Raw genomic sequence first — 21,616 nt, 5'->3', positions numbered from 1 at the left:
AGCATCAAAAGAAGATGGAAGTAATACAGAGTCACTGTACCAAAAGAATTGGTCAACGTTCAACCATTTCAGGAGATAGCACATATCATAGACTGAATTCTGTCCCCCCAAACGTGTGCATCAGTTGGGCTGGGCCACGATTCCCAGTATTGTGTGATTTCCCTGTCTGTTGTAAATCCTGTCTCTGTGATGTTAATGAGGGAGGATGGGCGGCAGTTGTGTTAGTGAGGCAGGACTCACTCGGGCTACAAAATTGGATTGTGTCTTGAGGCAGTCTCTTGAGATATAAAAGAAAGAAGTAAGCAGAGAGACAGGGGACCTCATACCACCAGGAGCAGAGCGTGTCCTTTGGCTATGGAGTCCCTGTGCCCGAGAACCTCCTCGATCAGGGGAAGACTGGGGACAAGGACCTTCCTCCAGAGCCGACAGAGAGAAAACCTTACCCTGGAGCCGATGCCCTGAATTTGGACTTGTAACCTACTGGACTGGGAGAGAATAGATTTCCCTTTGTCAAAGCCATTCACTTGTGGTATTTCTGTTAGAGCAGTGCTAGATGATTAAGACAGCATATAATCAAGAACTCGTGGTATCGAAGGAAGATGTCCAAACTGTACTGAAAGCATTGGCGAAAAACGAGGCTCCAGGAACTGACTGAATACTAACGGAGATGTTTCAACAAATGGAATCGATGCTGGAAGCGCTTACTCATCTATGCCAAGAAATTTGGAAGACAGCTACCTGGCCAACTGACTGGAAGAAATCCATGTTCGTGCCCATTTTAAAGAAAGATCCAACAGAATGCAGAAATTATCAAACAATATCATTAATATCACATGCAAGTAAAATTATGCTGAAGATAATTCAAAAGTGGCTGCAGCAGTTCATTGACAGGGAACTGCCAGAACTTCAAGCCGGATTCAGAAGAGGATGTAGAATGAGGGATGTCATTGCTTACGTCAGATGGATCTTGACTGAAAGCAAAGAATACCAGAAAGATGTTTACCAGTGCTTTATTGACTATGCAAAGGCATTCAACTCTGTGGATCATAACAAATTATGGATAACGTTACAAAAAATGGGAATCCCAGAACACTTAACTGTGCTTATGTGGAACCTGTACATAGGCCAAGAGGCAGATGTTCAAACAAAACAAGGGCATATTACATGGTTTAAAATGAGGGCAGGTGTGCATCAAGGTTGTATCCTTTCACCATATTTATTCAATCTGTATGCTGAGCAAAAAATCCAAGAAGCTGGACTATATGAAGAAGAACGCAGCACCAGGATTGAAGGAAGACTCATTAACAACCTGCAATACGCAGATGACACAGCCTTGCTTGCTGAGAGTGAAGAGGACTTGAAGCACTTACCGATGAAGATCAAAGACTACAGCCTTCAGTATGAATTACACTTCAACATAAAGAAGACAAAAATCCTCACAACTGAACCAATAAACAACATCACATAAGTGGATAAAATATTGACGTCATCAAGGATTTCATTTTACTTGGATCCACAATCACTGCCCATGGAAAAAAAGTCAAGAAGTCAAGTGAAGTATTGCATTGGACAAATCTGTTGCAAAAGACCTCTTTAAAATGTTAAAAAGCAAAGTTGTCACCTTGAGGACTAAGGTACACCTGGCCCAAGCCATGGTATTTTCGGTGCCTCATATGCATGCGAAAGCTGAACAATGAATAAGGAAAGATGGAAGAAGAATTGATGAATTTGAATTATGGCATTGGTGAAGAATATTGACTGTACCATGGACTGCCAGGACAACAAACAAATCTGTCTTAGAGGAAGTACAGCCAGAATGCTTCTTAAAAGAGAGGATGGCGAGACTTCATCTCACCTATTTTGGATGTGTATCAGGAGGGATCAGTCTGTGGAAAAGGAGGACATCATGCTTGGTTAAGTAGAGGTTCAGCAAAAAAGAGGCAGACCCTCGACAAGATGTATTAACAGAATGATTGTAAGGATGGCATAGGACCGCACGTGTTTTTTTCTGTTGTGCATGAGGTCGCTATGAGTCAGAACTGACTCGATGGCACCGAATAATAACTCAGCAGGTAGATAGGAATCGTTAGAAGTGCAGGGCTTTCTATGGCTTTGAGCTCCATAAGGCACCCCATCCCACTGCTGCCAGTCCTTTGAGCCCCTAAGACCAAAGTAGGGGCCTGTAAAATCTAAATTTTTGAGGGAATTTTTACTTCCTGGGGCAGCATCTTGCCAAGGATGATCTAGAGCTGCACTGTCCAGTGTAGTAGCCACTAGCCTAATGTGGCTGTTAAAATTGAAAGTTATGAAAATTAAAAATAGAATTCCTCATTTCCACTAGCCCGTTCCAAGTGCTCAGTAGCTACATGTTGCTTGTGGCTACTGGATTGGACAGAACAGATATAAATCATTTCCATCATTACAGAAAGTACTATTGAACAGTCCCAACTCTAGAACATGTGTTGCTGCTGACTGGGTTCTAAGGAAAAGGAATAGATTTGTCATTAAGAATCTCACTCTGCTATGGGATCCTTCATTGGAAAAATAAGAGTTAAACTTCAACATATTAGGTCAGATTCCACGGCCATTTACTGAGTAGCTATTGTTTGTGTTGGGGGGAGGGGTGCTGGGGTCACAAATTATACAGACATGGTTGCTGACCTTGAGAGTCCTTAGTCTTGGCTTTGGAGTTTGGGAGGCAAATAGAAGCAGATACAGAAGTACAATCCAGAGTAATAATAGTGGAAGTTGAAGAGTGTATGAGGAACTCTACAAGTATAGAATAGGGAGTGAGGTGAGTGCCTCTATTTGCAGAATCAAGGAAGGCTTACCAGAATAGACATTTGAATTGCACCTTAAGCTGGGATTTTTCTAGGTAGGTTCTAGAGAAAAAGAGAAAGGCAGGAGGATAACACAAAGCCGTAGAAGTTAGAGATCCTGCATGACTCGTGTACGGGAAGCCAGAAGCAATCCTGTGAATTAGGATAGAGAGAGAATGTATTTGAAAGAGATTAAGAGGGAAATGAGGGAAGAAATGACTGGAGAGAAAGGTATAGACAAGACAGGTCATGAAGGTGCTCAAATGCCAGTCTGAAGAGTTTGGGTTTTATTGTGTAAATAGTTTTAGTTCATAGGCAGTTTTTAAGCAGAGGAATTACATGATCAGGTTGCATTTTAGAAAGATCCTTAAGTAGGAAGCTGTTCCATAGCCCAGGTAAAAGGAAACAAGGCCCGAACAAGGCAGCCGTGACCAGGGAATAGAGAGGGCACCACAAAGCTAAGAAATGTCAAGGAGGTAAAGTCAATGGAAATGGAAAGTCAGAGATGACTCCTGGGTTTTTGGCCTATGCAGCTAGGTGGGCACCAATTCTTTTAACCATGATAATGGAGCCTGGGGAGGAACAGCCACTCTTGAGCCATTCTGACTTTGGTTTGTTGAGTTTAAGGTGCATTTGGGGACTGCCCAGAAGGCCATGGGAAATAGGAGCACAAGAATCTCCGGAATCAGGTTCATCACTGTAAAGCAGCAGCCCCAAATTTGCTAGAAACCTGGGGTGTGTAGTCTGTAATTGGCCATAGCTCTTTCCTACCGCGCCTGCTCATCCATTACTCCCACTCCTCTAAAATGCCGTTACTTTTTCACAACTCTTGAGTGCAAGTGAGTTTCTGCTGTCATGAAAAGGCTTTTCCCAGATGATACATGACCACCTCCTTTTCTCTTCTCAAATATTGAATCAAATTTATGGTGCCCATTTTCCTTAATCAGTCTGTTATCAGACAGTGAGCCTGGTGAATTTGATTTAAAGCAGATTGTAGCACCAGCCAGAGACTGCTCCTGGCCCTAATCAAGACTCCTTCACTCTCAAGAGAAGATGCTTTGCACTACATGGGCTTTAGTGGACACGTCTCTTTCCTGAGCACTATCTCCATTTCTGCCAGATCTCTGGAAAGTTGCCTCCTGGCCTCCCTGTCCAGACCCTAGCTATAAGGCGCAGGAAACCCATACAATTTTTTCTTTTTGCTGCAGTCATAGAAGAGATGATGCTGATGCTATTGGTAACAATAATAGCTAACAATTTCTGAGCATTTATCATGCCAAATTCCATATTAAATACTTTACATATATTATTTGTTTAGTCTTCAGGACTGTCCTGTGAGACTGGCACTAATATTATTCTTGTTCTATAGATGAGGAACATAAGATTCAGAAAACTGAAAACTCAAGGCTACAAAGCTAGAAAGAAATGGAGTTAAGATTATCACATGGGTCTGTTGTGCTCCAAAGCCCAGACTTCTTTATCATTACTCTAAATACCAGTTGCTGTCAAGTTGATTCCAACTCATGGTGACCTGATATGTGTTAGAATAGAACTGTGCTCCATAGAGTTTTCAGTGGCTCATTTTTTTAAAGTAAATCGACAGGCCTTTCTTCCAAGGTGCCCCTGGATGGACTCAAACCTCCAGTCTTTTGGTTACCAGCCAGGTGCCTTAACCATTTGCACCACCTAGGGACTCCACCATTGCCCTATACTAAATTTTTGTTCTTCCAGAGCCTTCTTAAAAGGTTTGAATTTGTCCTGAAGCTTCAGTCTGACTTTTAGTCTGCGCATGGGTGCTGAGGTTGCAGTTTCTCTCAGGTTGCAGCTGATGACTGCTCCAGGGGGTAGGTGTATTTAGATGAATGAAAAAGAGAGAACTGGACCTCTCAGACCCCTTAATGGGACATAACTTACATAGTGTCAACTTCAGTTGCTGACTGAATGGTCCATTGGTTTGGGGGATCCTGGCAGGAATGTTTTCCTTGTCCTAGCATGTTTGTGTAATGGGAACCTAGAAGAAGAATGGGTGTGTTTGTCCAGCTTTCTGGCTTGAGTACTGATAATTTGTAGACAGGGAATACAGGGGCGTCAGAACTGTGGAGTGGGCAGATGTGGAGGAGGCACGGCTACAGGAGAAAGCAGGCCCGTAGAACAGAGAACAACTTTGTTTATCAAGGGGTGGGATGTGGGGTGTGAAGGGAAGCTTTGCAGTCAGGCTGATGGAGGCTGAGTGGGGGCTGCTGGCTGGCCGCCAGCCGCTCACCACTTCCGGGGCTTCATGGTGGTTGCTTGCCTTAGGAAATATGAAAAAGAGGGCATGTGCTAGGGTATATGCTCTGGCCAGGCACTTGGGAACTCCTTTGTGTACCTCAGGTCAAGATTTGGCCAGGAACAGGTTTGGCATGGCTGGCTAGGGGTCTGGCTGATGGCCACACACCTGCATGCTCTGCAGTGCCAGAGTGAGCACTTGGGGCAAGAGGTTGCTGATTAAGGGGCAGAGCATTATCTTTGCTTACTACACTGCTCCGCCACCAAACAGATGCTAATGCTGCTTCTCCCCTTGTAGCCTCCTTTTTTATGCCCTACCCTTTCCCATCCCCACTTATCCCACCCCACCCCACCAAGCGAATACTAGCAGGAATTTGAAGTAAACACTTTTTTTCTCCTCAAGAACAGAAGTAGCCAACAAAGTACCCTGATGAGGTGTGGTTTTCACAGGCACATGGCCTTCTATCAGTCTCAGCATCATGGAGGCATTGTGGGAGCAGTTGTGTGCACTGCAGCAAACCCAACACTCACTTAGAGCCGGGCCCTGGCCTGAGTTGCTGTGGGAACACAGATCCTGAGGTCCTCTGTGGTACCAAGTGGTAGCCTTTCCCAGTTACCAGTTAAGAACAAAACAGGATCAAGGCATCACAATGTAGTGCTAAGAAAAGCAACAGGCTCGAAATTAGAAAACCTGAGTTTGAACCTTGGCATCATCACCAATTATTTGCTGTGTATCCTTGGGGAAGTCACATCTTCTGCTTTTACGTCCCTAATGTGAAGGTGGTATTACTTGTCTCACAGGCTATCAACACACATGAAAGGGCCTAATATATAATAGGGGCACAGTAAATAACCTCTCTGAGCTTTAGTTTCCGTGTGCGAACAAAGAGGATTATAATTAAGATCCATTTCACAGAATTAGTAGGAGTATCCAGCGAGTGCACATATGTGGAATACTTATGAAGTAACTGACAAAGAGCAAATATTCAACAAGTGGTAGAATGGTAAATAATGTTGATAAAGTGGTTATTCAATATGAATTTGTCTGTCAGCCAGTCTGAGAATGCATTAGTAAGTTAAAAGCTGTTGGGCTAGGCATAGAGGAAACTGAGTCTGCGATCATAGCTCAAATCAGCAGGCCTAAAAGAAACCCCAGCTAAGGCTGACTGGAAGCCATGCCATGAGGCAGAGGGTCAGAGCCCCGCATTGCAGGTACTTGCTGCTGTGGCTCCCCCTGGTGCGTAAGAAGTGCAGGTGCCTTTGGCCCTAACCACAGCTGGGCTTTTTCCTCAGGAAAGAGAAAATGTCCAGCTTGCCCTAGAAGCCAAGCTCTAGCAAAGCCTTCAAAGTTATCACAGAAAGCAGTAGATCCCAGAAAGCAATAGTAAGTACATCCCCAGGTGTTTTGAGTCCTACCTAGATAGGGCCTTCTTGCCTGGCACGGAACTACAGTGCCCGGATCTGAATCTTTCACCAAGCAGCAGCCCTGGGGCTGAGCATTTTATGTCAGTGACCAAGCTACACCTGAGGCCCATCTGGAGCCCTCCTTGGCCCACTGTCAAGCCCTGACCTAGAATGGCTGAGGCCAGGCCTGATCCTCGCTTTCATAAACTCCCACACTTCTGCTTGTCCATTAAGACTTTATCTCTTTGGTTTGGTGGTATCTCGATCTCTGGTATGAAGTATTCCTCACCATTAGGTCCCTGGGGTGGTATAACCTGAGGTTCCTTTGCCTAAAACTCTCCCAAGGAGCTCACTCCTAATCCAAAGAAATGATCGTGGCCAGCTTTTAGCCCCCTTTGCTAAGGCATGCCAACTTAGATATTGGAAAAATCAAGGCCTTGGGAAGTTAGCCCAGGTTTCCAGCTCTAACTCTACCAGTGACTAGCTATGTGCTTTGTGGACCAATCGCCTTCCTTCTTTGAACTTCAGCTTCTTATCTGAACAGTGATGATAATCTCATCTAGCTCATAGATTTTAGGGAATTAAATGAGATAATGCACACAAAGTGTCCGGTACAGAGGTTGGCATGGCATGGTGACTCAGTTAATGTTTCCCTCTCTCCCTAACTAAAGTCAGGGATACCAATATAATATAAACTTGCACTGTGCATAAGCCTTGGCCCTGTTAGAAACAGTGAACCTAAATAAATACAATCAGCAGCTTTCTCTGCATTGTGGCAGAGGCTCACATAGAGTCACCATGGTAGCTGCCATTGATACTGGAGGCAGCTATCTTAATAACCATACTTCACATTCACATCCCAAACCTCCTTTGGCCTTTGTAACCCTTAACAGGCAAGCATTATCACTCCCATTTTATAGATGAGGACTCCAAAGCTGAGAGGGATCAAATGACCTTCCCAAGGTCTCATAGCTTGTAAGTGATGAAGCTGGATTTGAACCAAGATTTGATTGACTCTGCCTGACTTTGGAAACAGCAGCTTGCATAGACAAACCATGGAGCTGTCTGTCCATCACGAATGGCTCTGGATTCCATTTCCCCCAGTCGCAGCCCCTTTTCTTAGATGCCTTAAGGAGCTGTAGGAAGCCTTCTGTCTGCCTTTCTCTGGCCTCCATTGGTATCAGAGCCCACTGTTAACAGCTATGTCCATTTCCCAGATTTAGTGATGAAGGGATGGAGGTGATCGAGCGGCTCATCTACCTATATCACAAGTTCCATCAACTAAAGGTCAGCAACGAGGAGTACGCTTGCATGAAAGCAATTAACTTCCTCAATCAAGGTGAGAGACTGGGGGCGGGAAGAAGGGTCTGATTTTTTTGCCAGTGAGCACTTGGCCTTCTGTTTTGTCCTCTCCCCTCAGGACTGTCGTATAGAATCTGTACATCATGTTGGTGCCAACTTGGAAGGCTTGTGCTCCCCCTCATCACCATCCTGCCCCTCTGTGGCACACAGGAATGCTTTGGATTTTTTTCTTCAAGCCTAAATGCCACAATCTCTGTAACTCATAGAGGAAGGAAGAGGATTCACTGTGTTTAGTCAGTTTTAATGCATTTAAACACAGACACCAAGGACAGTACATGCGTCATTTAAAATATGTACCAAGTTTACCAGTGACTAAAGAAGAGCAGAGTGACTGATGAAACTATTGGAGATAAGACCTCTGACAGGCTGGCAGTGGTTCTGACGGCCCCTTCAGGGCAGAGTGGGGGTGCACAAACTCACATTCACATATTCATGCCAAGCATGGCTTTTAATTAGAAGAGTGCTAGGTGGGATTTCTATTACCTGCGTAGTGGCACATGATGGCTGCTGGTAACCAGAGTATGAAGGTGAATTTGTATGTTTTTTTCCAAAGTAGCATATGAGTGCCCTGCTCTCAGAGTGGAACTGGGCTGTTTTGCTGCCTATGGCACTGAAAGTGCTCTCTTCCCGTGTTCACTTTCCTAGTCCAGAGGCTCTTGATCCCCTCCTCTTTGCCCATTCTTCCCGTGACACTGGCCAAATCTCCCCCTCCTGCTTCTGCACCATTCATGCAATTACCTCGTGTTCCGTATCCCTCCCCTAGGCTAGCCCTGTGCTGAGCTCTAAAGACATTGAAATAAATTAGACCCCAGGTCCCTGGCCTCAAGAAAATTATACTCTGATGACACTTGACACATTACTTAAACCTCAGATAGGGGAGAAAACATATGAGCTGGGCCTTAAAGGCTGAGTAAGATTTACATATAGGATATTCCTTTATGTTCTATATATAAAAAAGATGTGTATATATATATATGTGTGTGTGTGTATATATATACGTAGAGAGAGAAATATATATACACACACATATATAAAATGGAGGGATGGCACAGGTCACAGGTAGAATAGTAAGAGCAGAGGTACATAGGAGATCATGTATAGTGTGTATAAGCATGAATGTGTAGGTAACAGCAAGGTTTCTGACTGGCTTCAGCAAAGGGCAAATTTAAAGATATTTTGAAGAATGCATTTGAGAAGGTAGGTTATTCAGTCATTTGTTCAGCATTCACTAGTGCCTGTTTTGTGTGAAACCCTGTGCTAGGGCTCAGTCAGGTGACTGTCCTTTATATTATTTCTCCCTCTTTTATTTCTCTTCCCTTTTTCAGAGCTTAGTTCCTCCATATGAGAAAGAGGAGAAAAAAAGATCCCCAGTTGTGACAAGGTTTAGTAACTTTGAATTGAATTCAAGAAGCTAGTATTTCTTCCACATTAGAAATCCCTTCCCATCCCCTGTGTGATTTTTTCACAGATATCAGGGGTCTGACCAGTGCCTCACAGCTGGAACAGTTGAACAAGCGATACTGGTACATTTGCCAGGATTTCACTGAATATAAATATACACATCAGCCAAACCGCTTTCCTGACCTCATGATGTGCTTGCCTGAGATTCGATATATTGCAGGTAACATTCTGAGACCCTGGCTTCCAACCCTTCCTTGCTTCTCTTAGCTCGTAAAGGGAATGAGGCAAGCATTGTTATCAGGCCCATCATTACCTGCTTAAAAGAGGTACTACCCTTGCCCTCAGAAAAGTTATAATGGAAAGTTTGTGTTTTCTTTGCAGGGAAAAGAAACTAAGATTTCCTGAGCTCCTATAATGTGCTTTGTGGCCTTAAGTCATTTAATCTCAGGACAGTCTCTGCAAGCTGGTAGTTGGTGGTATGAATGGGGACACAGAGGCTCAGAGTATCTCAAATTAATTTCATTTCCTGAATTGTACACTTCATTTTTAAAAGGGTGAATTTTATGATATGTAAATCATATCCCAATTTTAAAAATTAATTTTATTTCATAGAACTGCTTATGGGTTTTCAAAGATCATTCATTTTAAAGTGATAGAATAATTCTTAAAAATTCCATATTTGCAAAGGATTTATTTATTTACTTATTTTGGTGGCCTTGACCCCCTGTCGAGCTCCTTGACATTTAAATAGGTGAATTTCAGTATAAAATCTTGGCTTTTTTGTTGTCATTGCTTTACTTCATTTAGTAAAAACTCTTGTTTATAGCTGTCCAGCACTTAATGAGGGGCAGCTCAGAAATGCAACCTCTAGTAGGTTGACATTGTTTCTTTAAAGTTCAGCCATATGATTTCTGAAAGAAAAAGTTTTTGGACAAGGAAATTTCTTTTTCTACTACTAGGGCCAGAGCAGTCTACCAGGTGTGAGCTGAGCCTAAATTATTTAAATATTAGGGGTATTTTGACTTAAGTATCAGCATTTTCAAAACTGTGTTCTACGGAACAGGAGATATTGATTAGGTGCTCTGTGAAATAAAGGCAAATGAATAATTGTACCCTACCCTCACCCCATAGAGCAGGGTTTTCAACCCTGGCTGTATTTTGAATCACCTAGGAAGCTTTTAAAATATATCAGGTTCTTCCTCAGAGATTCTGATTTAATTAATATGGGGTGGGGCCCCAGCATCTGTTTAGCTTTGTTTTTTTGACAGTGCTCCCCAGGTGATTCTAAGGTACTGTAAGGAAGAAGAACCCCAGTCTTAGATATTTACAAAGTATACTAACACACTAAACGCTCTTGAGAAGTCCTTCAATAAAGAAACCCTGAATTTTTCAAATTTATTTGCCCCTGTTAACCCCCCTCCCCTTTTTCCCCCAGTGCTTTTATTAACTTTTTATACTGTTCTGAAGAGCAATTTTCTGTAGAATGCTAGTTAAAGAATCTACCAGGAAAAAAAGGATATAAATTTCCAGTGGTATTTTAATTCTTTGGAGCATTTGAGAATAACGGAATACCTCTCAGTTTCAGGTTCCTCATTTATAAAATGGGAGTAAACAGTAGTGCCTATCCCACAGAAAAATACTGTGAGAATTAAATGAAGTAATTTTATTTAAACACCTCGCACAGAGTACTCTCTCACCAGAAGCAGTGACTGTGAGTTGGCACCATTACTAGATTCCCTGGGGCACCTTAACGGGTCTAGGTATCAGGACCTTAGCCCAGTCTGTCTGTCCTTTCTGATGTTTCTTGTACTTACCTTGTCCCAGTCACTCAAGAAGGCAGTATTCTCCCTTCACCAACCCAAGAGGAGGTAGATATACCCTTCCAACTAGCAACCACTGCTAACTCTTTTTTTCTCACATTGTTCCCAGGAAAGATGGTGAATGTGCCCCTGGAGCAGCTGCCCCTCCTCTTTAAGGTGGTGCTCCATTCCTGCAAGACAAGCGTGGGCAAGGAATGACCTGTTCCCAGTGCCCCTCCTTAGGCCGGCCACAGCGCCTTGGGTGGGCAGAACAGGCTTCAGAGAAAAGAGCCAGAGAGACCAAGATGGAGACTGTGGAGCGTTGTTTCCAGCTGCTTCCATAGCAGGAAGAGTTTTTGTTTGTTTGTCCGTTTTTTTAACCTCATTTTTCTATATATTTATTTCACGACAGAGTTGAATGTATGGCCTTCAACATGGTGCACATGCTTTTGTGTGAATGCAGCCGATGCATTTCCCTGCAGTTTACAGAATGTGAAGATGTTTAATGTTACAGTGTTGTCATTGTTTAGAGATAGTTCTTTTGTATTTTGAGGGAGAGGGTGGGATGGGGCTGAGATGACTATTTCCATAATGTTGACAAAGACGACTACCTCAATGGAAAGGGAGGGGTGTGACCATCCCTACTTTTTCCACATTTTCTCAGCAGACCTCGTACATTTGTCTGTCAGAGAGCAAAATGCCTTTTTCTAACCACGGAATTGCCAGGTGAAAGAGCACATGATAGAGGGACAAAGCATTGTTAGGAGGGTTTACCAAACAAGACAGGTGAGACATTGGGAACAGGACAAGAGATGAGGATTCAGTCATCTCTTTTCTTTGGAAAGCATGAATGATGAGAGAGTTGGGCACAGTGACCACATCTAAGCTAGGTGTCCTCCCGCCAAACAAGTCCTTGCGGTAGAAGGGTGCTACCAGTTTCTGCCACTGTCAACTTTTCCTCCAGGCATAGTTCTGGGAATAAGCCAATCCTTGGGACTTGCCTTGGGTTTCATAGCTACCCAGTTCCCTTACCTGGATCTACTAAGGCCTACCTTCCTCAGACTCCTTTCCTCTCCCTTGTAAATTTGATTTCCTGTTGGCCCTTAGAAAAACTAACTGAGCAAAATGCCATGCTCTGAATCCTGGTGCCCACTACTGATTTATTCTCTTTTCACCTTGCTTTCTTCAAAGGGTAGTGGGACAAAGTCCAGACTACTGAAAACTAAACACTCCTCCTTGAAATCCTCTGTTCCTTCCCACACCCCATCCTACCCTTACCCCCATGACTGAATCTAAAACAACAGTCTTTTTTTAACCGGTGGGAAGGACCGTTTATCTATCTGCTAGCCAGAAATTTTGCCCCTAAATTCTACTCCTTCCAGTATCTCCAGAATGAGACCAGGTTTCCTTAGGACTACAGAGCACAAAGCTTAGAGTGGCCCCACTGCCCCTACAACATCAGTGGCCTGGCCAACCAAGACCCAGAGGGCTGGAGCTAAAAGTACCTGAAAGGAAGGGAGGGGGGGAGCTTAAAACTACCTCATGTTCCTAAGGGCCTGGCTGCTACCTCTGCAGATATGGCCTGGACCCCTTGTTCTTTCACTACCTGCCTCACCCAGCCCCAGGGAGTGTGCCTTCCCTCTTGGCTTTGGCCAGTGGCCACACCAGGTCTGTTTTGGAACTCTTTCAGGTGTTTTTCCCTTCTCTACCTTACTATAGAAGTTGCCCCCGCCTATATGCAGGTACCCCCCGCGGCAAATGGAGCAGACAGATCGTATAGCTGGGTGCATCCTGGGTAGGCTTGAGGGGCCCACAGTACCTCCTCCTGCCTGTTTAGTCAAAGGCTATTTGCTCTCTCCCCAACTGAGCCTAGCAAACTTTCCCAGTGGGCTGCCACATCGTGTGCTTACCGGGTAGTCTGTTTCTGATTGTAATTTTTTCTCTCCAGTGAAATGTTACGGGTACCAGCAAAGTGATGACATTGTCCGTTGGTGGACCTAAAGCTCAGAGCGTTACTCCTCAGTACCATTTTCCCAGCTGCTCTGAGGAAAAAAAAAAGAAGGAAAAGACTTATTCCTCAGGAAAAGCTCCAACTAGCATGTTCCTCACATGTCAATGGCAAGATTTTTGTGTATGTGTCTGTTTATTTCTAAGTTCACAGTGTTTTTCTTATTTCCCTGAATTTTTATTTAACCAAACTAGATCACATTCTTTGGCTACAGGTCAGAGCTCGGAGCTGCTTCCCTCAAAATAGGGGAGGAGACACATATCAGAAACTCCTTTCTCCAAGATGGCTTCTGTGTGCAGGATTTTTCTTTGCTTAGATCTCCATCTGTCAAATTACTATTATTTTTTTGAAATTGCTTTTCTTTTAAATTAAGCATTTTACCTGTTGTATTGGGCATCAAAGGAAATTGCTCTCCAGTGAGGCAAGAACATGTCTCTTCAATCATCCAATATTAAACAGAGCAAGTTGTTAATTTGATGAGTGGGGGAAAGGTTCTGCAAGTTGCCATTGTACAAATCCATTTCTACAAATGTTTGCAGCAGATTCCACAGAACAAAGAGCCCATTCATTGCCAAGAGCCCTGCAGAATCTCTGAGCCAAGTGGCCGTGTGTTCCAAGCTGGAGCCTGACCTGTGGACCGCCTTTAATGTCTTCTGCACCCAGTCCTTTTATGACTTGGGCTTTTTTTAAACAGGGTAAAGTGAATGTGTTGCATTGCAAACTCAGGTATTATGAGGAGAAGGTAGGAGTATAGCTAGCAGCGTGGAGACATTAGGTCAGCCACTAGATGTATTTGTGAATTTGGTTTGAAGGACACAGAGAAAGGTTGGAGGGGGAGGTTTGGTGTGTTTGTTTTTGGCCTTACTTCCCATAATGTTTGGTTAACAGGTAGCCTTTTTGCTAGTGGAGGAAGAAAAAAGCTGTGCATGTTGTCTCTAATTCCTCTCTCTCTCTCCTGTCCTCTGCCACCAACAGCACTCACTTTGAGTGAGACTTTTTCCACCATAAAAGTATGATTCTGAAAGCTGTGTGGAAAAGGAGAGACCCACCTCATTGCACTGTGTTGAAACATACAAGCTTTTCCCTTCCTTTCCCTTTGATTATTTTCTTGACCTAAAACAAGATTGGAATCCTGGAACTTCAGCTACAGCTCATGCTCTCTGGCTCCTTTGTAGACTTTTGGAGTCCTTCACAAGGCTTGGTGGTCTTGCCCTTTGTCTGGGGAAATCCCCCAGAACCTGTCTCAAAGCGCTCCACCTGGCTCAGCAGACACTTGGCCCACAAATGAGGTGGGTTAGCCTCCCAGGATAGATAGGCAGGCACCACCCTGTCCTGCCCCCAAGCACAGAGGAAGGTTGGAGAGAATCTAAGGGTCTTGATAGCATTACTGAAAGTCACCCACTGCACACCGACCTGCCTCTCACTTAGCACCCTTTCTCAGGGAGGCAAGTACTTGGCTATGGTCAGTGTCACCAGAGCCTTAAAACTCAGGGAACTGAGAGCTAGCTGCCTCGCTCTGCTATCCGTTTCCTTCATGTGTTTGTGCTTGATTTCCTGGAGAGTAAGAGAGATGGATACAGACGGACAAACCCAGCATGGGCAGCGTCTAAGCCATGTCCAAGATTGGCCAAAGTAAGGGGACACCTGGCCTCCCAGGAGGGCAGGAATTTGAGCAGTGGTTCCGAGCCTTTGGCTCTGGGTTCCTGGTCTTTGTCTTTTTTTTCTTGTTGCTTTTTAAAATTTTGTAATTGTTTTAAGAAATCCAGTCTTTCAGACCAACCCTTTTATTAAACTTTGTTCTTTATCGATTTTTTTTTAAGTAAAAAAAAAAACATCACTACTCTTACTCCCCGCCCCCCCACCTTGATCCACGAGTGCCCCGCTGCCCCGCACTCCCCTCTGTCTTTGCAGTTGATAATTCCTCCCTTTTTCTTGGCTTGAAGCATCTATGTCCAGGGTCTGTGAAATGATGTTTTATCTGTGTCTCAGAATGAGAAACGGCAATCATTCCACCAGGTGCTGGAAACTAGTTAGCCTTGAGGCAAGGGTTTCTAGGGCCACAGCTCAGGGATGTGTATTTAATTACAGGGTCCTCAGAAACCCCTCTCTTGGCTGCCACAGGCAACTTTTTTCTTGGGCTTGGGAGCCAGACCTGGTCTGTTTCCTCATAGGCGGGAGTCCACTCCTCTGGCCAGAGAGCCTGCTGAGTCTGGGAGTAAGCGGAGGCTTCCTCTCTGGCCAGACTTGAAGACTTACGGCTATCCTGTGACATAACCATGATGGCCCTGTCTCTACCAGCTCATAAGAAGCCTACTCCCTCTGCTTAGCCCAGTCCCCATCTGGCGTACCCCTTCTGGGCCACAGCCTGCTCAGGAATCAACTGTGGGCTCAAAAGGAAGCTGTGAGTCAGATCAGAGCCTGCTCCAAGCCTAAGAAGAAAAGTCATGTTACTGGTGGAGGCCAGTCTTCCAAATCCTGGAGCCAGCCCTGCTAGCCAAAGGATCATCTTTGCCCTTTGGTTACCATTGTTTTCTTTCTCTGAAATGTCTTGTAATAGGTGATAATGTTGTTGCTTCAAATTTTCATGAAAAAGAAGAAGAAGAAAAAAAAAAACTACCTCTTAAATGGCATCCTGGTCGATTCCTTTCTGAGGAATCCTGTGGGAAAAGAATACTGTAGCTCCTTCTCTGTTTACATGTTTCTGTCGGGAAAGAAACGCCGCCTGCTCTGGGGTGTTGGTGTTTTTGTCTGTGTTACCATCCCAGGCCTGCGATAGGGGCTTGTGGCTGCATTGTAATGTCTGGGCTGTGTCTGGGCAGTCCTTCCCACCTGCCTGGCCAGGGAGTAGCCACCCCCTTGTAGAGGCCTCCATTTCCTTCCTATGCTCCAAGGCATAAGGAGCACCACCCCTCACAAACACCACCTTTAGGGGCTCTTTTAGCACATGCATCCATGAGCCTGCCCCCGGGCTACCCCAGGCCCACTTCCACCCACAGTCTTATATAGGAATCGAGTAAACGGGATGTCTCTGAGCCCTTGTCCCCAAAGGGCCGGCCAAGGGCTGCCCGCCAGCCTGGCTGTATCAACCCTGCATGACCAAATGATAGTTGGCGGGTTCTGCAGGCTACCCAGGCCCTCTGCTACCTCCCATCCTGCCAGCTGGCGAGGAATGGGCCCTGTTCTGTGAATTGACTACCTGTGGAAATGTGACCGATTAGTGTGAAGTGCATGTTTAGCAAGTGTTAGGTACTGTATTTGAACCAATAAATGTGAATCCTGCACATGGCATCAGTCTGTGATACTTGTCTGGGTTCTTGGGAGGGATGGTGGGGTATCCTAAAGAGCTGGCTCATGTGTTCAAATCTGCTGCTCCTGCTTGTAGCTGACACCCACCCCAATTCCTATTGCTAAAGGTCTGGCAGAAGAGATGTCTCAGAATTGCGTGAGTAAACAGGTTAAGAGGTGAAGGGACTCACCCAGAGGAACTGAGTCTTGTGAGTGGCAAACAGACCTTTGCAGTACAGTGGGACCAGGGTAGTAATATTAGGGATGTTTACAGGGTCTTAATGGCCCAGAGGAGGGAGAGGCTTGTTCTACTTAGGATAGTCAGGGCTTCACAGGTGAGTGTTTAAAGGTGGGATTTGAAGGAAGTCACCAGGCAGAAAGGGGAGGATATACTAGGTGGGAGAACCAACAGCATTTGCAGAGACTCATCTGTGGGTCTAAAAAATCTGAACTATTCAGGTGTAACAAGGGACTGCTATGGTAGGAATGGTAGCAGATGGGATTAGAAAGAGTTGAGGCTGGAGAAGCAGGTGGGAACCTTGAATGCCACATTCAGGAGTTTGGGGGTGGGGGTGGGAAGCCATCTGCTAAGTCTCAGGAAAGAAAGCTACACCTCAGTGATGGCAGTGTACTGATGAATGGCCTGCCTAGTGTGTCACACTATGATGCAGCAGATTGTAATACCTGTCTTTCTAGAAAAGCAATGAAGTCTATTAATAGACTTCGTTTTTCTATGAGAAAACGAAGACTCTGAGAGGTCAAGGGACTTGCCCAAAGTCACACAGGAAATGGTAGAGTCAGGACTTGAACCTCCATCTGCCCAACACAAAAGCCCAACCCTCCTGTTATCCGGCTGCTCATATAATCAGAAGTGGTAGAGTTTAGGTTGAGGGTTGTGAGAATATATGGGTAACATGAAGGCTCTTCATTCTGGGAAGATAAAGGCTGAGAACAGTCTGATCAAAGTCTATTAAATTCTCATATGCTGAATGAGGGACAGACAGCCCAGCTGCCTTCCTATACCTCAGTCTCCAGCACAAGAGACTAGAGAGCCCTTGAGGTTTGAAAGAGGTGGTTTTAGAACAAAGGGAACAGCGCAAAACAGATTGAGACTGTCTTCCTTGACCAACAAGAAAGAAAAGATAAGACACAGAGGTGTCAGGAAGAGAAGGAACATGTTTGCTGAACACCTATATGGTGTCATGTAATCCTCATAACCTTGCAAGGTGTCTGTTTCAGCCCAGTTTTACTCATAAGCAAACCGAGGCTCAAGGAAGTTAAGCCATTTGCCTAAAATGACATGAGTAAGAGGCAGAATTGGCTTTTGAATCCAGGTCTATCTAATACCAAAGTTACAACAGGCTTCCTCCCTGCTCAGCCATAGCAATTCAGTAGTGCTGAATATGAATGAATGGAGTTTGTAACAAAGCTCAGTAATGGCCTTTGGTTGAACTTTTTGCTACTAAAAACAAAACTACAAAAAAAGAATTTCTGTGAGAGGTAGATGAACAGACCCAACCGAATTGAGCTGAAAAGCAGTGCTGTCCCAAACACATACAATGCTGTAGATGCTAAATCTGTTTAGGTTCTTAGAACATCCCACGAGGTGGCTCCAAGGGAGAAGAAGTACTGTTGATTCCCAACCTTCGTTGGCATATTAAAGGCTCTACGAAGTTCTACTTGAAGTGTGATTTTGTTTAACCAGCATCTACCAAAAGTATTTGAGCATGGAACATTTTTTCCCCCAGGTTAGCTGTTAAAATTCTGTTGGGACAATATTGCATGGAATAAAATTTAGGACACTGCTCTGAATTTATAAATTGCTACTACTTAACATTGAGCTTTTGGTTTCCTTGAGTCCCAGGCAGTAATCTGAAAGAAAAGAAGAATAAATTTATAGACAAATACAGAGCAAGGCAAAGCATTATGCTAAACATTTTATGTGTGTTAGATTACTGATTTCTCAGCAACCTGAGGAGGTTGGTGCTGTAATACCATTTTACAGATAAGAAAAGTGAGGTCCGGATCATTAGTAGTAACTTGCCTAAGGTTACGTAACTAGTATGACCTCAAAGATGAATATAAACCAGCATTGAATGAGGGCCTACTATTTGACAGGATCTGTGCTGAGACCCTTACCCTTATGCAAACCCTCTAAGTGGAGCATCTCTATGTAACTGAAGAGGAAACAATGCTGGCAGCATTTCTGGTTTCTCCAGAAATCCACAGAAATGATGCCAGGGCAGGGTGTTGGGGTGAGATTGAGTGTGGCAGCATGAAGCCCTCTTCCAGGAATCACTTCCTTACAGGCAGCTTGTGTGGTAGTAGGCACATCAACTAGGGGTCTCCACCACCTGAGTAATCCCAGCTCTTCCTCTCACCAATTGTGTTGTGGCCTTGACCTAGATACCTTTCTAAGCCTCACTTTCCCTGTAAGATAAATGGAGATGCCAGTGTCTGTGTCTCAGGCTTAAGGAAGATTCGTTATGGCTAGCTCAAAGAAAGGGCTCAATGAAGCCAATCCGTAGCCCCTCACACCCTGACCGTAGAAACCAGCAGAGCCAGCAGCCGTTTCTGGCTTTACCTGGCCTTGGCCTGGCTGCCCATCGGGGTTTTAAGTCCACAGTGATAATCAGCCTCTCTCGGATCCTGTGGCAAAAGTGCCCAACTGCAGACCCAGGACTCTTGGAGTTTTGTTCCCTTGGCAACGAGTCTCACCATGGAGACCACAGCCCCATCCTTGCCCGCCCTGCAAGCTCCCTCTCCATAGACCTTCCCTTCTTAACACCTAGTCCTAGGAGCAGTTTAGGTACTGAGGAAAGTTCCCAGGATGCTCTTCCTCAGGGTGAGGAGTTTGAGGCACAGCCCAGAAAGAAAGGCAAAAGGAACTCCCATTGTTTGAAGGTTCACTTCATGCCTGGCAACGTTTTGAGGAGTCTACATATGTGGTCTTAGGTTGAAAGCCACACATGCCCTATTTTAAGTAATGGAAACTGAGGCACGGGGAAGCAACATGGACCAGCCCAAAGTCTTGCAGCTGGTCAGTGTTGGAGCTGAGATTTGAATCCAAGGCTTCTGACTCAGGAACCCATGCTTTCTCTGCAACTGTGCTCCCCCGCCACCCCCCACACACACCCATATTGCCAACACACAGGCTCCAGCCTTAATGTGGGAAGGGTTGGATTAGTTGGGTGCATCTCCACCCCAGGCCTGGGGGGTGCAAGCGGTGGTGTTTCCACCACAAGCAGCAGCCGGTAGTCCTTTGAGATTGGGGCTGGGCCCAGCAGCAGGAGCGGAGGAACTGCACTATTTTAAGCCAGGGCCGGAGGCCCCCATGTGGGCACAGGGAGGGTGGCCTCGGGCCTTTGGCCAGCTTCCTGGAAGTCGCCATGGCCTCCCTCCTCTCCCCTGAGCAGCTTTCTGAGGCAGTCACTTCCCTACAAACAGGAAGGAGGCCCTCAGGCCTGGAGACCTCCAGCCCCAGCTTCCTCCCCCTACCCTCCCACCCCAGTCTTCTACACCAGGGAACCCACCAGCTCCAGACCCTGACCAATGTCCGTTATCTGGGCTGACTCTAAGGGGTGGCAGGGGGAGGGTCTGGGAGTCTGATCAGGCTGCCCAGCTCACTCATGACAAGTCCAAGGCCTCCCCTTGCCCAGGCCCTAATTTCTTATACATTCCCATTGAGGCTGGCCAGTATGAGCCCAAAAAAAGAGCAGAGATATCTATATATTTGGTCCCACTCAAGGACCCCCCAAGAGAGACTAAAACAGAAACAAACTGGGGCATTCCAAGAGAAAGACTGAAGCAAAAACAGTGACAGTCGCAGATGCATCGTGACAGAGGCATAATTAGAGAGAGGCTCAGAGACAAATGCTGAGGGCTGGGGCCAAGAGGCAGGGGGTGGCTCTGAGTAGTGGCTCCTGCCTACCCCCCAAGCACAGGCCCACCGGCTGCACAGCTGAAAAGGAATGTGGGGAGCAAGGCTGGGTCACCCCTTGAGGGCCAAGAGTGTGCACCGTGAGATAAGCTACCCCAGGCAAGGGGCTCCAGCTGTGGCTGCACACTCCAGGAGCATGGTGGGGCAGCCCAGTCCCAAGGCTGCAGCCCAGCCCTGCAGACACCCAGCTCCTGCATCTCCTCCTGAGGGTCTTCACTAGGAGACGCTCATATACTTGAGTTTCCCAGGTCCCTCAGCCCAGCCCTGGAACTTTGAGAGCACCCAGAGTCTGAGTGTCCTGTTCACAGAGGCACAAGGTGGGTCCTGGGGACCCAGCCAACCTCACAGAGCCTCTGATCTCGCTTCTCCAGCTCTGGCTGCAGCCCTGGTTCAGGTGAGGGGCTATGGGGCCACTGAGCTGACTGTGGAGACCAGGAGCTCCAGTAGGCTGTGGGTGCAGAGGGGATGCTGTGGCACAGCGACCAGGCACAGGACTGTGAGTTGTCCCTGTGTGGCTTTGCACACTCATGTGCATGAGGGTGCGTCTATGTGCATGTGTCCACATGCTTCCTCGCATGTGGGGACGTGCAAAAACGTAGTATCCACACATTACCAGGTCCTCCCCAGGTCCCCATGTCCGAGGGACTAGACCTTCTTTAGTCCCTTAGAGAAGTGGCCCCCAGAGGCATCTGGTCTCTCCCACCCCCACCAGGTGGTGCAGCCCGAGGTCCAAGGGGCAGAGGGGGAAGAGCGTGCAGGTCTACTGCAGGCCCCTGGCTCCCCTCCCCACACTGCAGCTGAGGCTCCCGCGGCCACGGCCTTGACCCAGCACTATGGACTTCTCTGACATTGGCATCGGATCTGAACATCTGGCAGCAGGCTGATAAGGGGTGCAGCGGAAACAGCCTCTGCTGCTGCCAGTAGGCCCACCCCCTCCGCTGCCCTGCTAGGGTCTTCACACTCCCTCTGCCTCCAGCTCGTGGGCCCCAGCCCCTCTCTCTTTCCTCATTTTCTGCCTCAGTCTCTCATTCTCTTTCTTTGTTGCTTGCTTGCTCTGACCATCTCTGGGTCTGTTTTGCTGTCAGTGCATGTCTGTCCCTTTTCCTTCTCTTTCTTATTTTCTGCCTCGGTCTCTCTATGGCTTTTCTCTTTTTCTGTTTCTCCCCTTTCTATATCATATCCCAGCCCCGACTGGGGGATTCTGCCTCTCTCCTCTCCTTTTCAGTTTCTGGGTATCTGGTTTGTTTGTTCCTTGTTCCACCTCCAGGAAATAGGCCTGGCACTTTGGGAAAGTCCCCACTTAGGAAAGAGACCCTGGGCTTTGTTTGCC

General features: G+C 46.0%; 1 protein-coding gene across 3 annotated transcripts in view; it reads left to right on the top strand.

Annotated features, from left to right (window-relative positions):
* NR6A1 (nuclear receptor subfamily 6 group A member 1) overlaps positions 1–16,552 on the top strand; it is a 269,928-nt gene extending 253,376 nt beyond the window's left edge. For 2 of the 3 annotated variants that reach the window (XM_049896175.1, XM_049896174.1), the window contains exons 8-10: positions 7,709–7,830; positions 9,322–9,474; positions 11,184–16,552. In XM_049896175.1, coding sequence (XP_049752132.1) covers positions 7,709–7,830; positions 9,322–9,474; positions 11,184–11,272 — 364 coding nt within the window. In that variant the 3' untranslated portion in view covers positions 11,273–16,552. Of the gene's footprint in view, positions 1–7,708; positions 9,475–11,183 lie in introns of those variants that run through there. The other variant, XM_049896176.1, reaches the window with a different exon arrangement.
* The last annotated feature ends 5,064 nt before the right edge of the window (positions 16,553–21,616 follow it).

Source organism: Elephas maximus, chromosome 9 (genome assembly GCF_024166365.1).
Source record: "Elephas maximus indicus isolate mEleMax1 chromosome 9, mEleMax1 primary haplotype, whole genome shotgun sequence".
Classification (NCBI taxonomy): Eukaryota; Metazoa; Chordata; class Mammalia; order Proboscidea; family Elephantidae; genus Elephas; species Elephas maximus.
The sequence above is the reverse complement of the archived record's forward strand: the minus strand, read 5'-3'. Positions and strand labels throughout refer to the sequence as shown.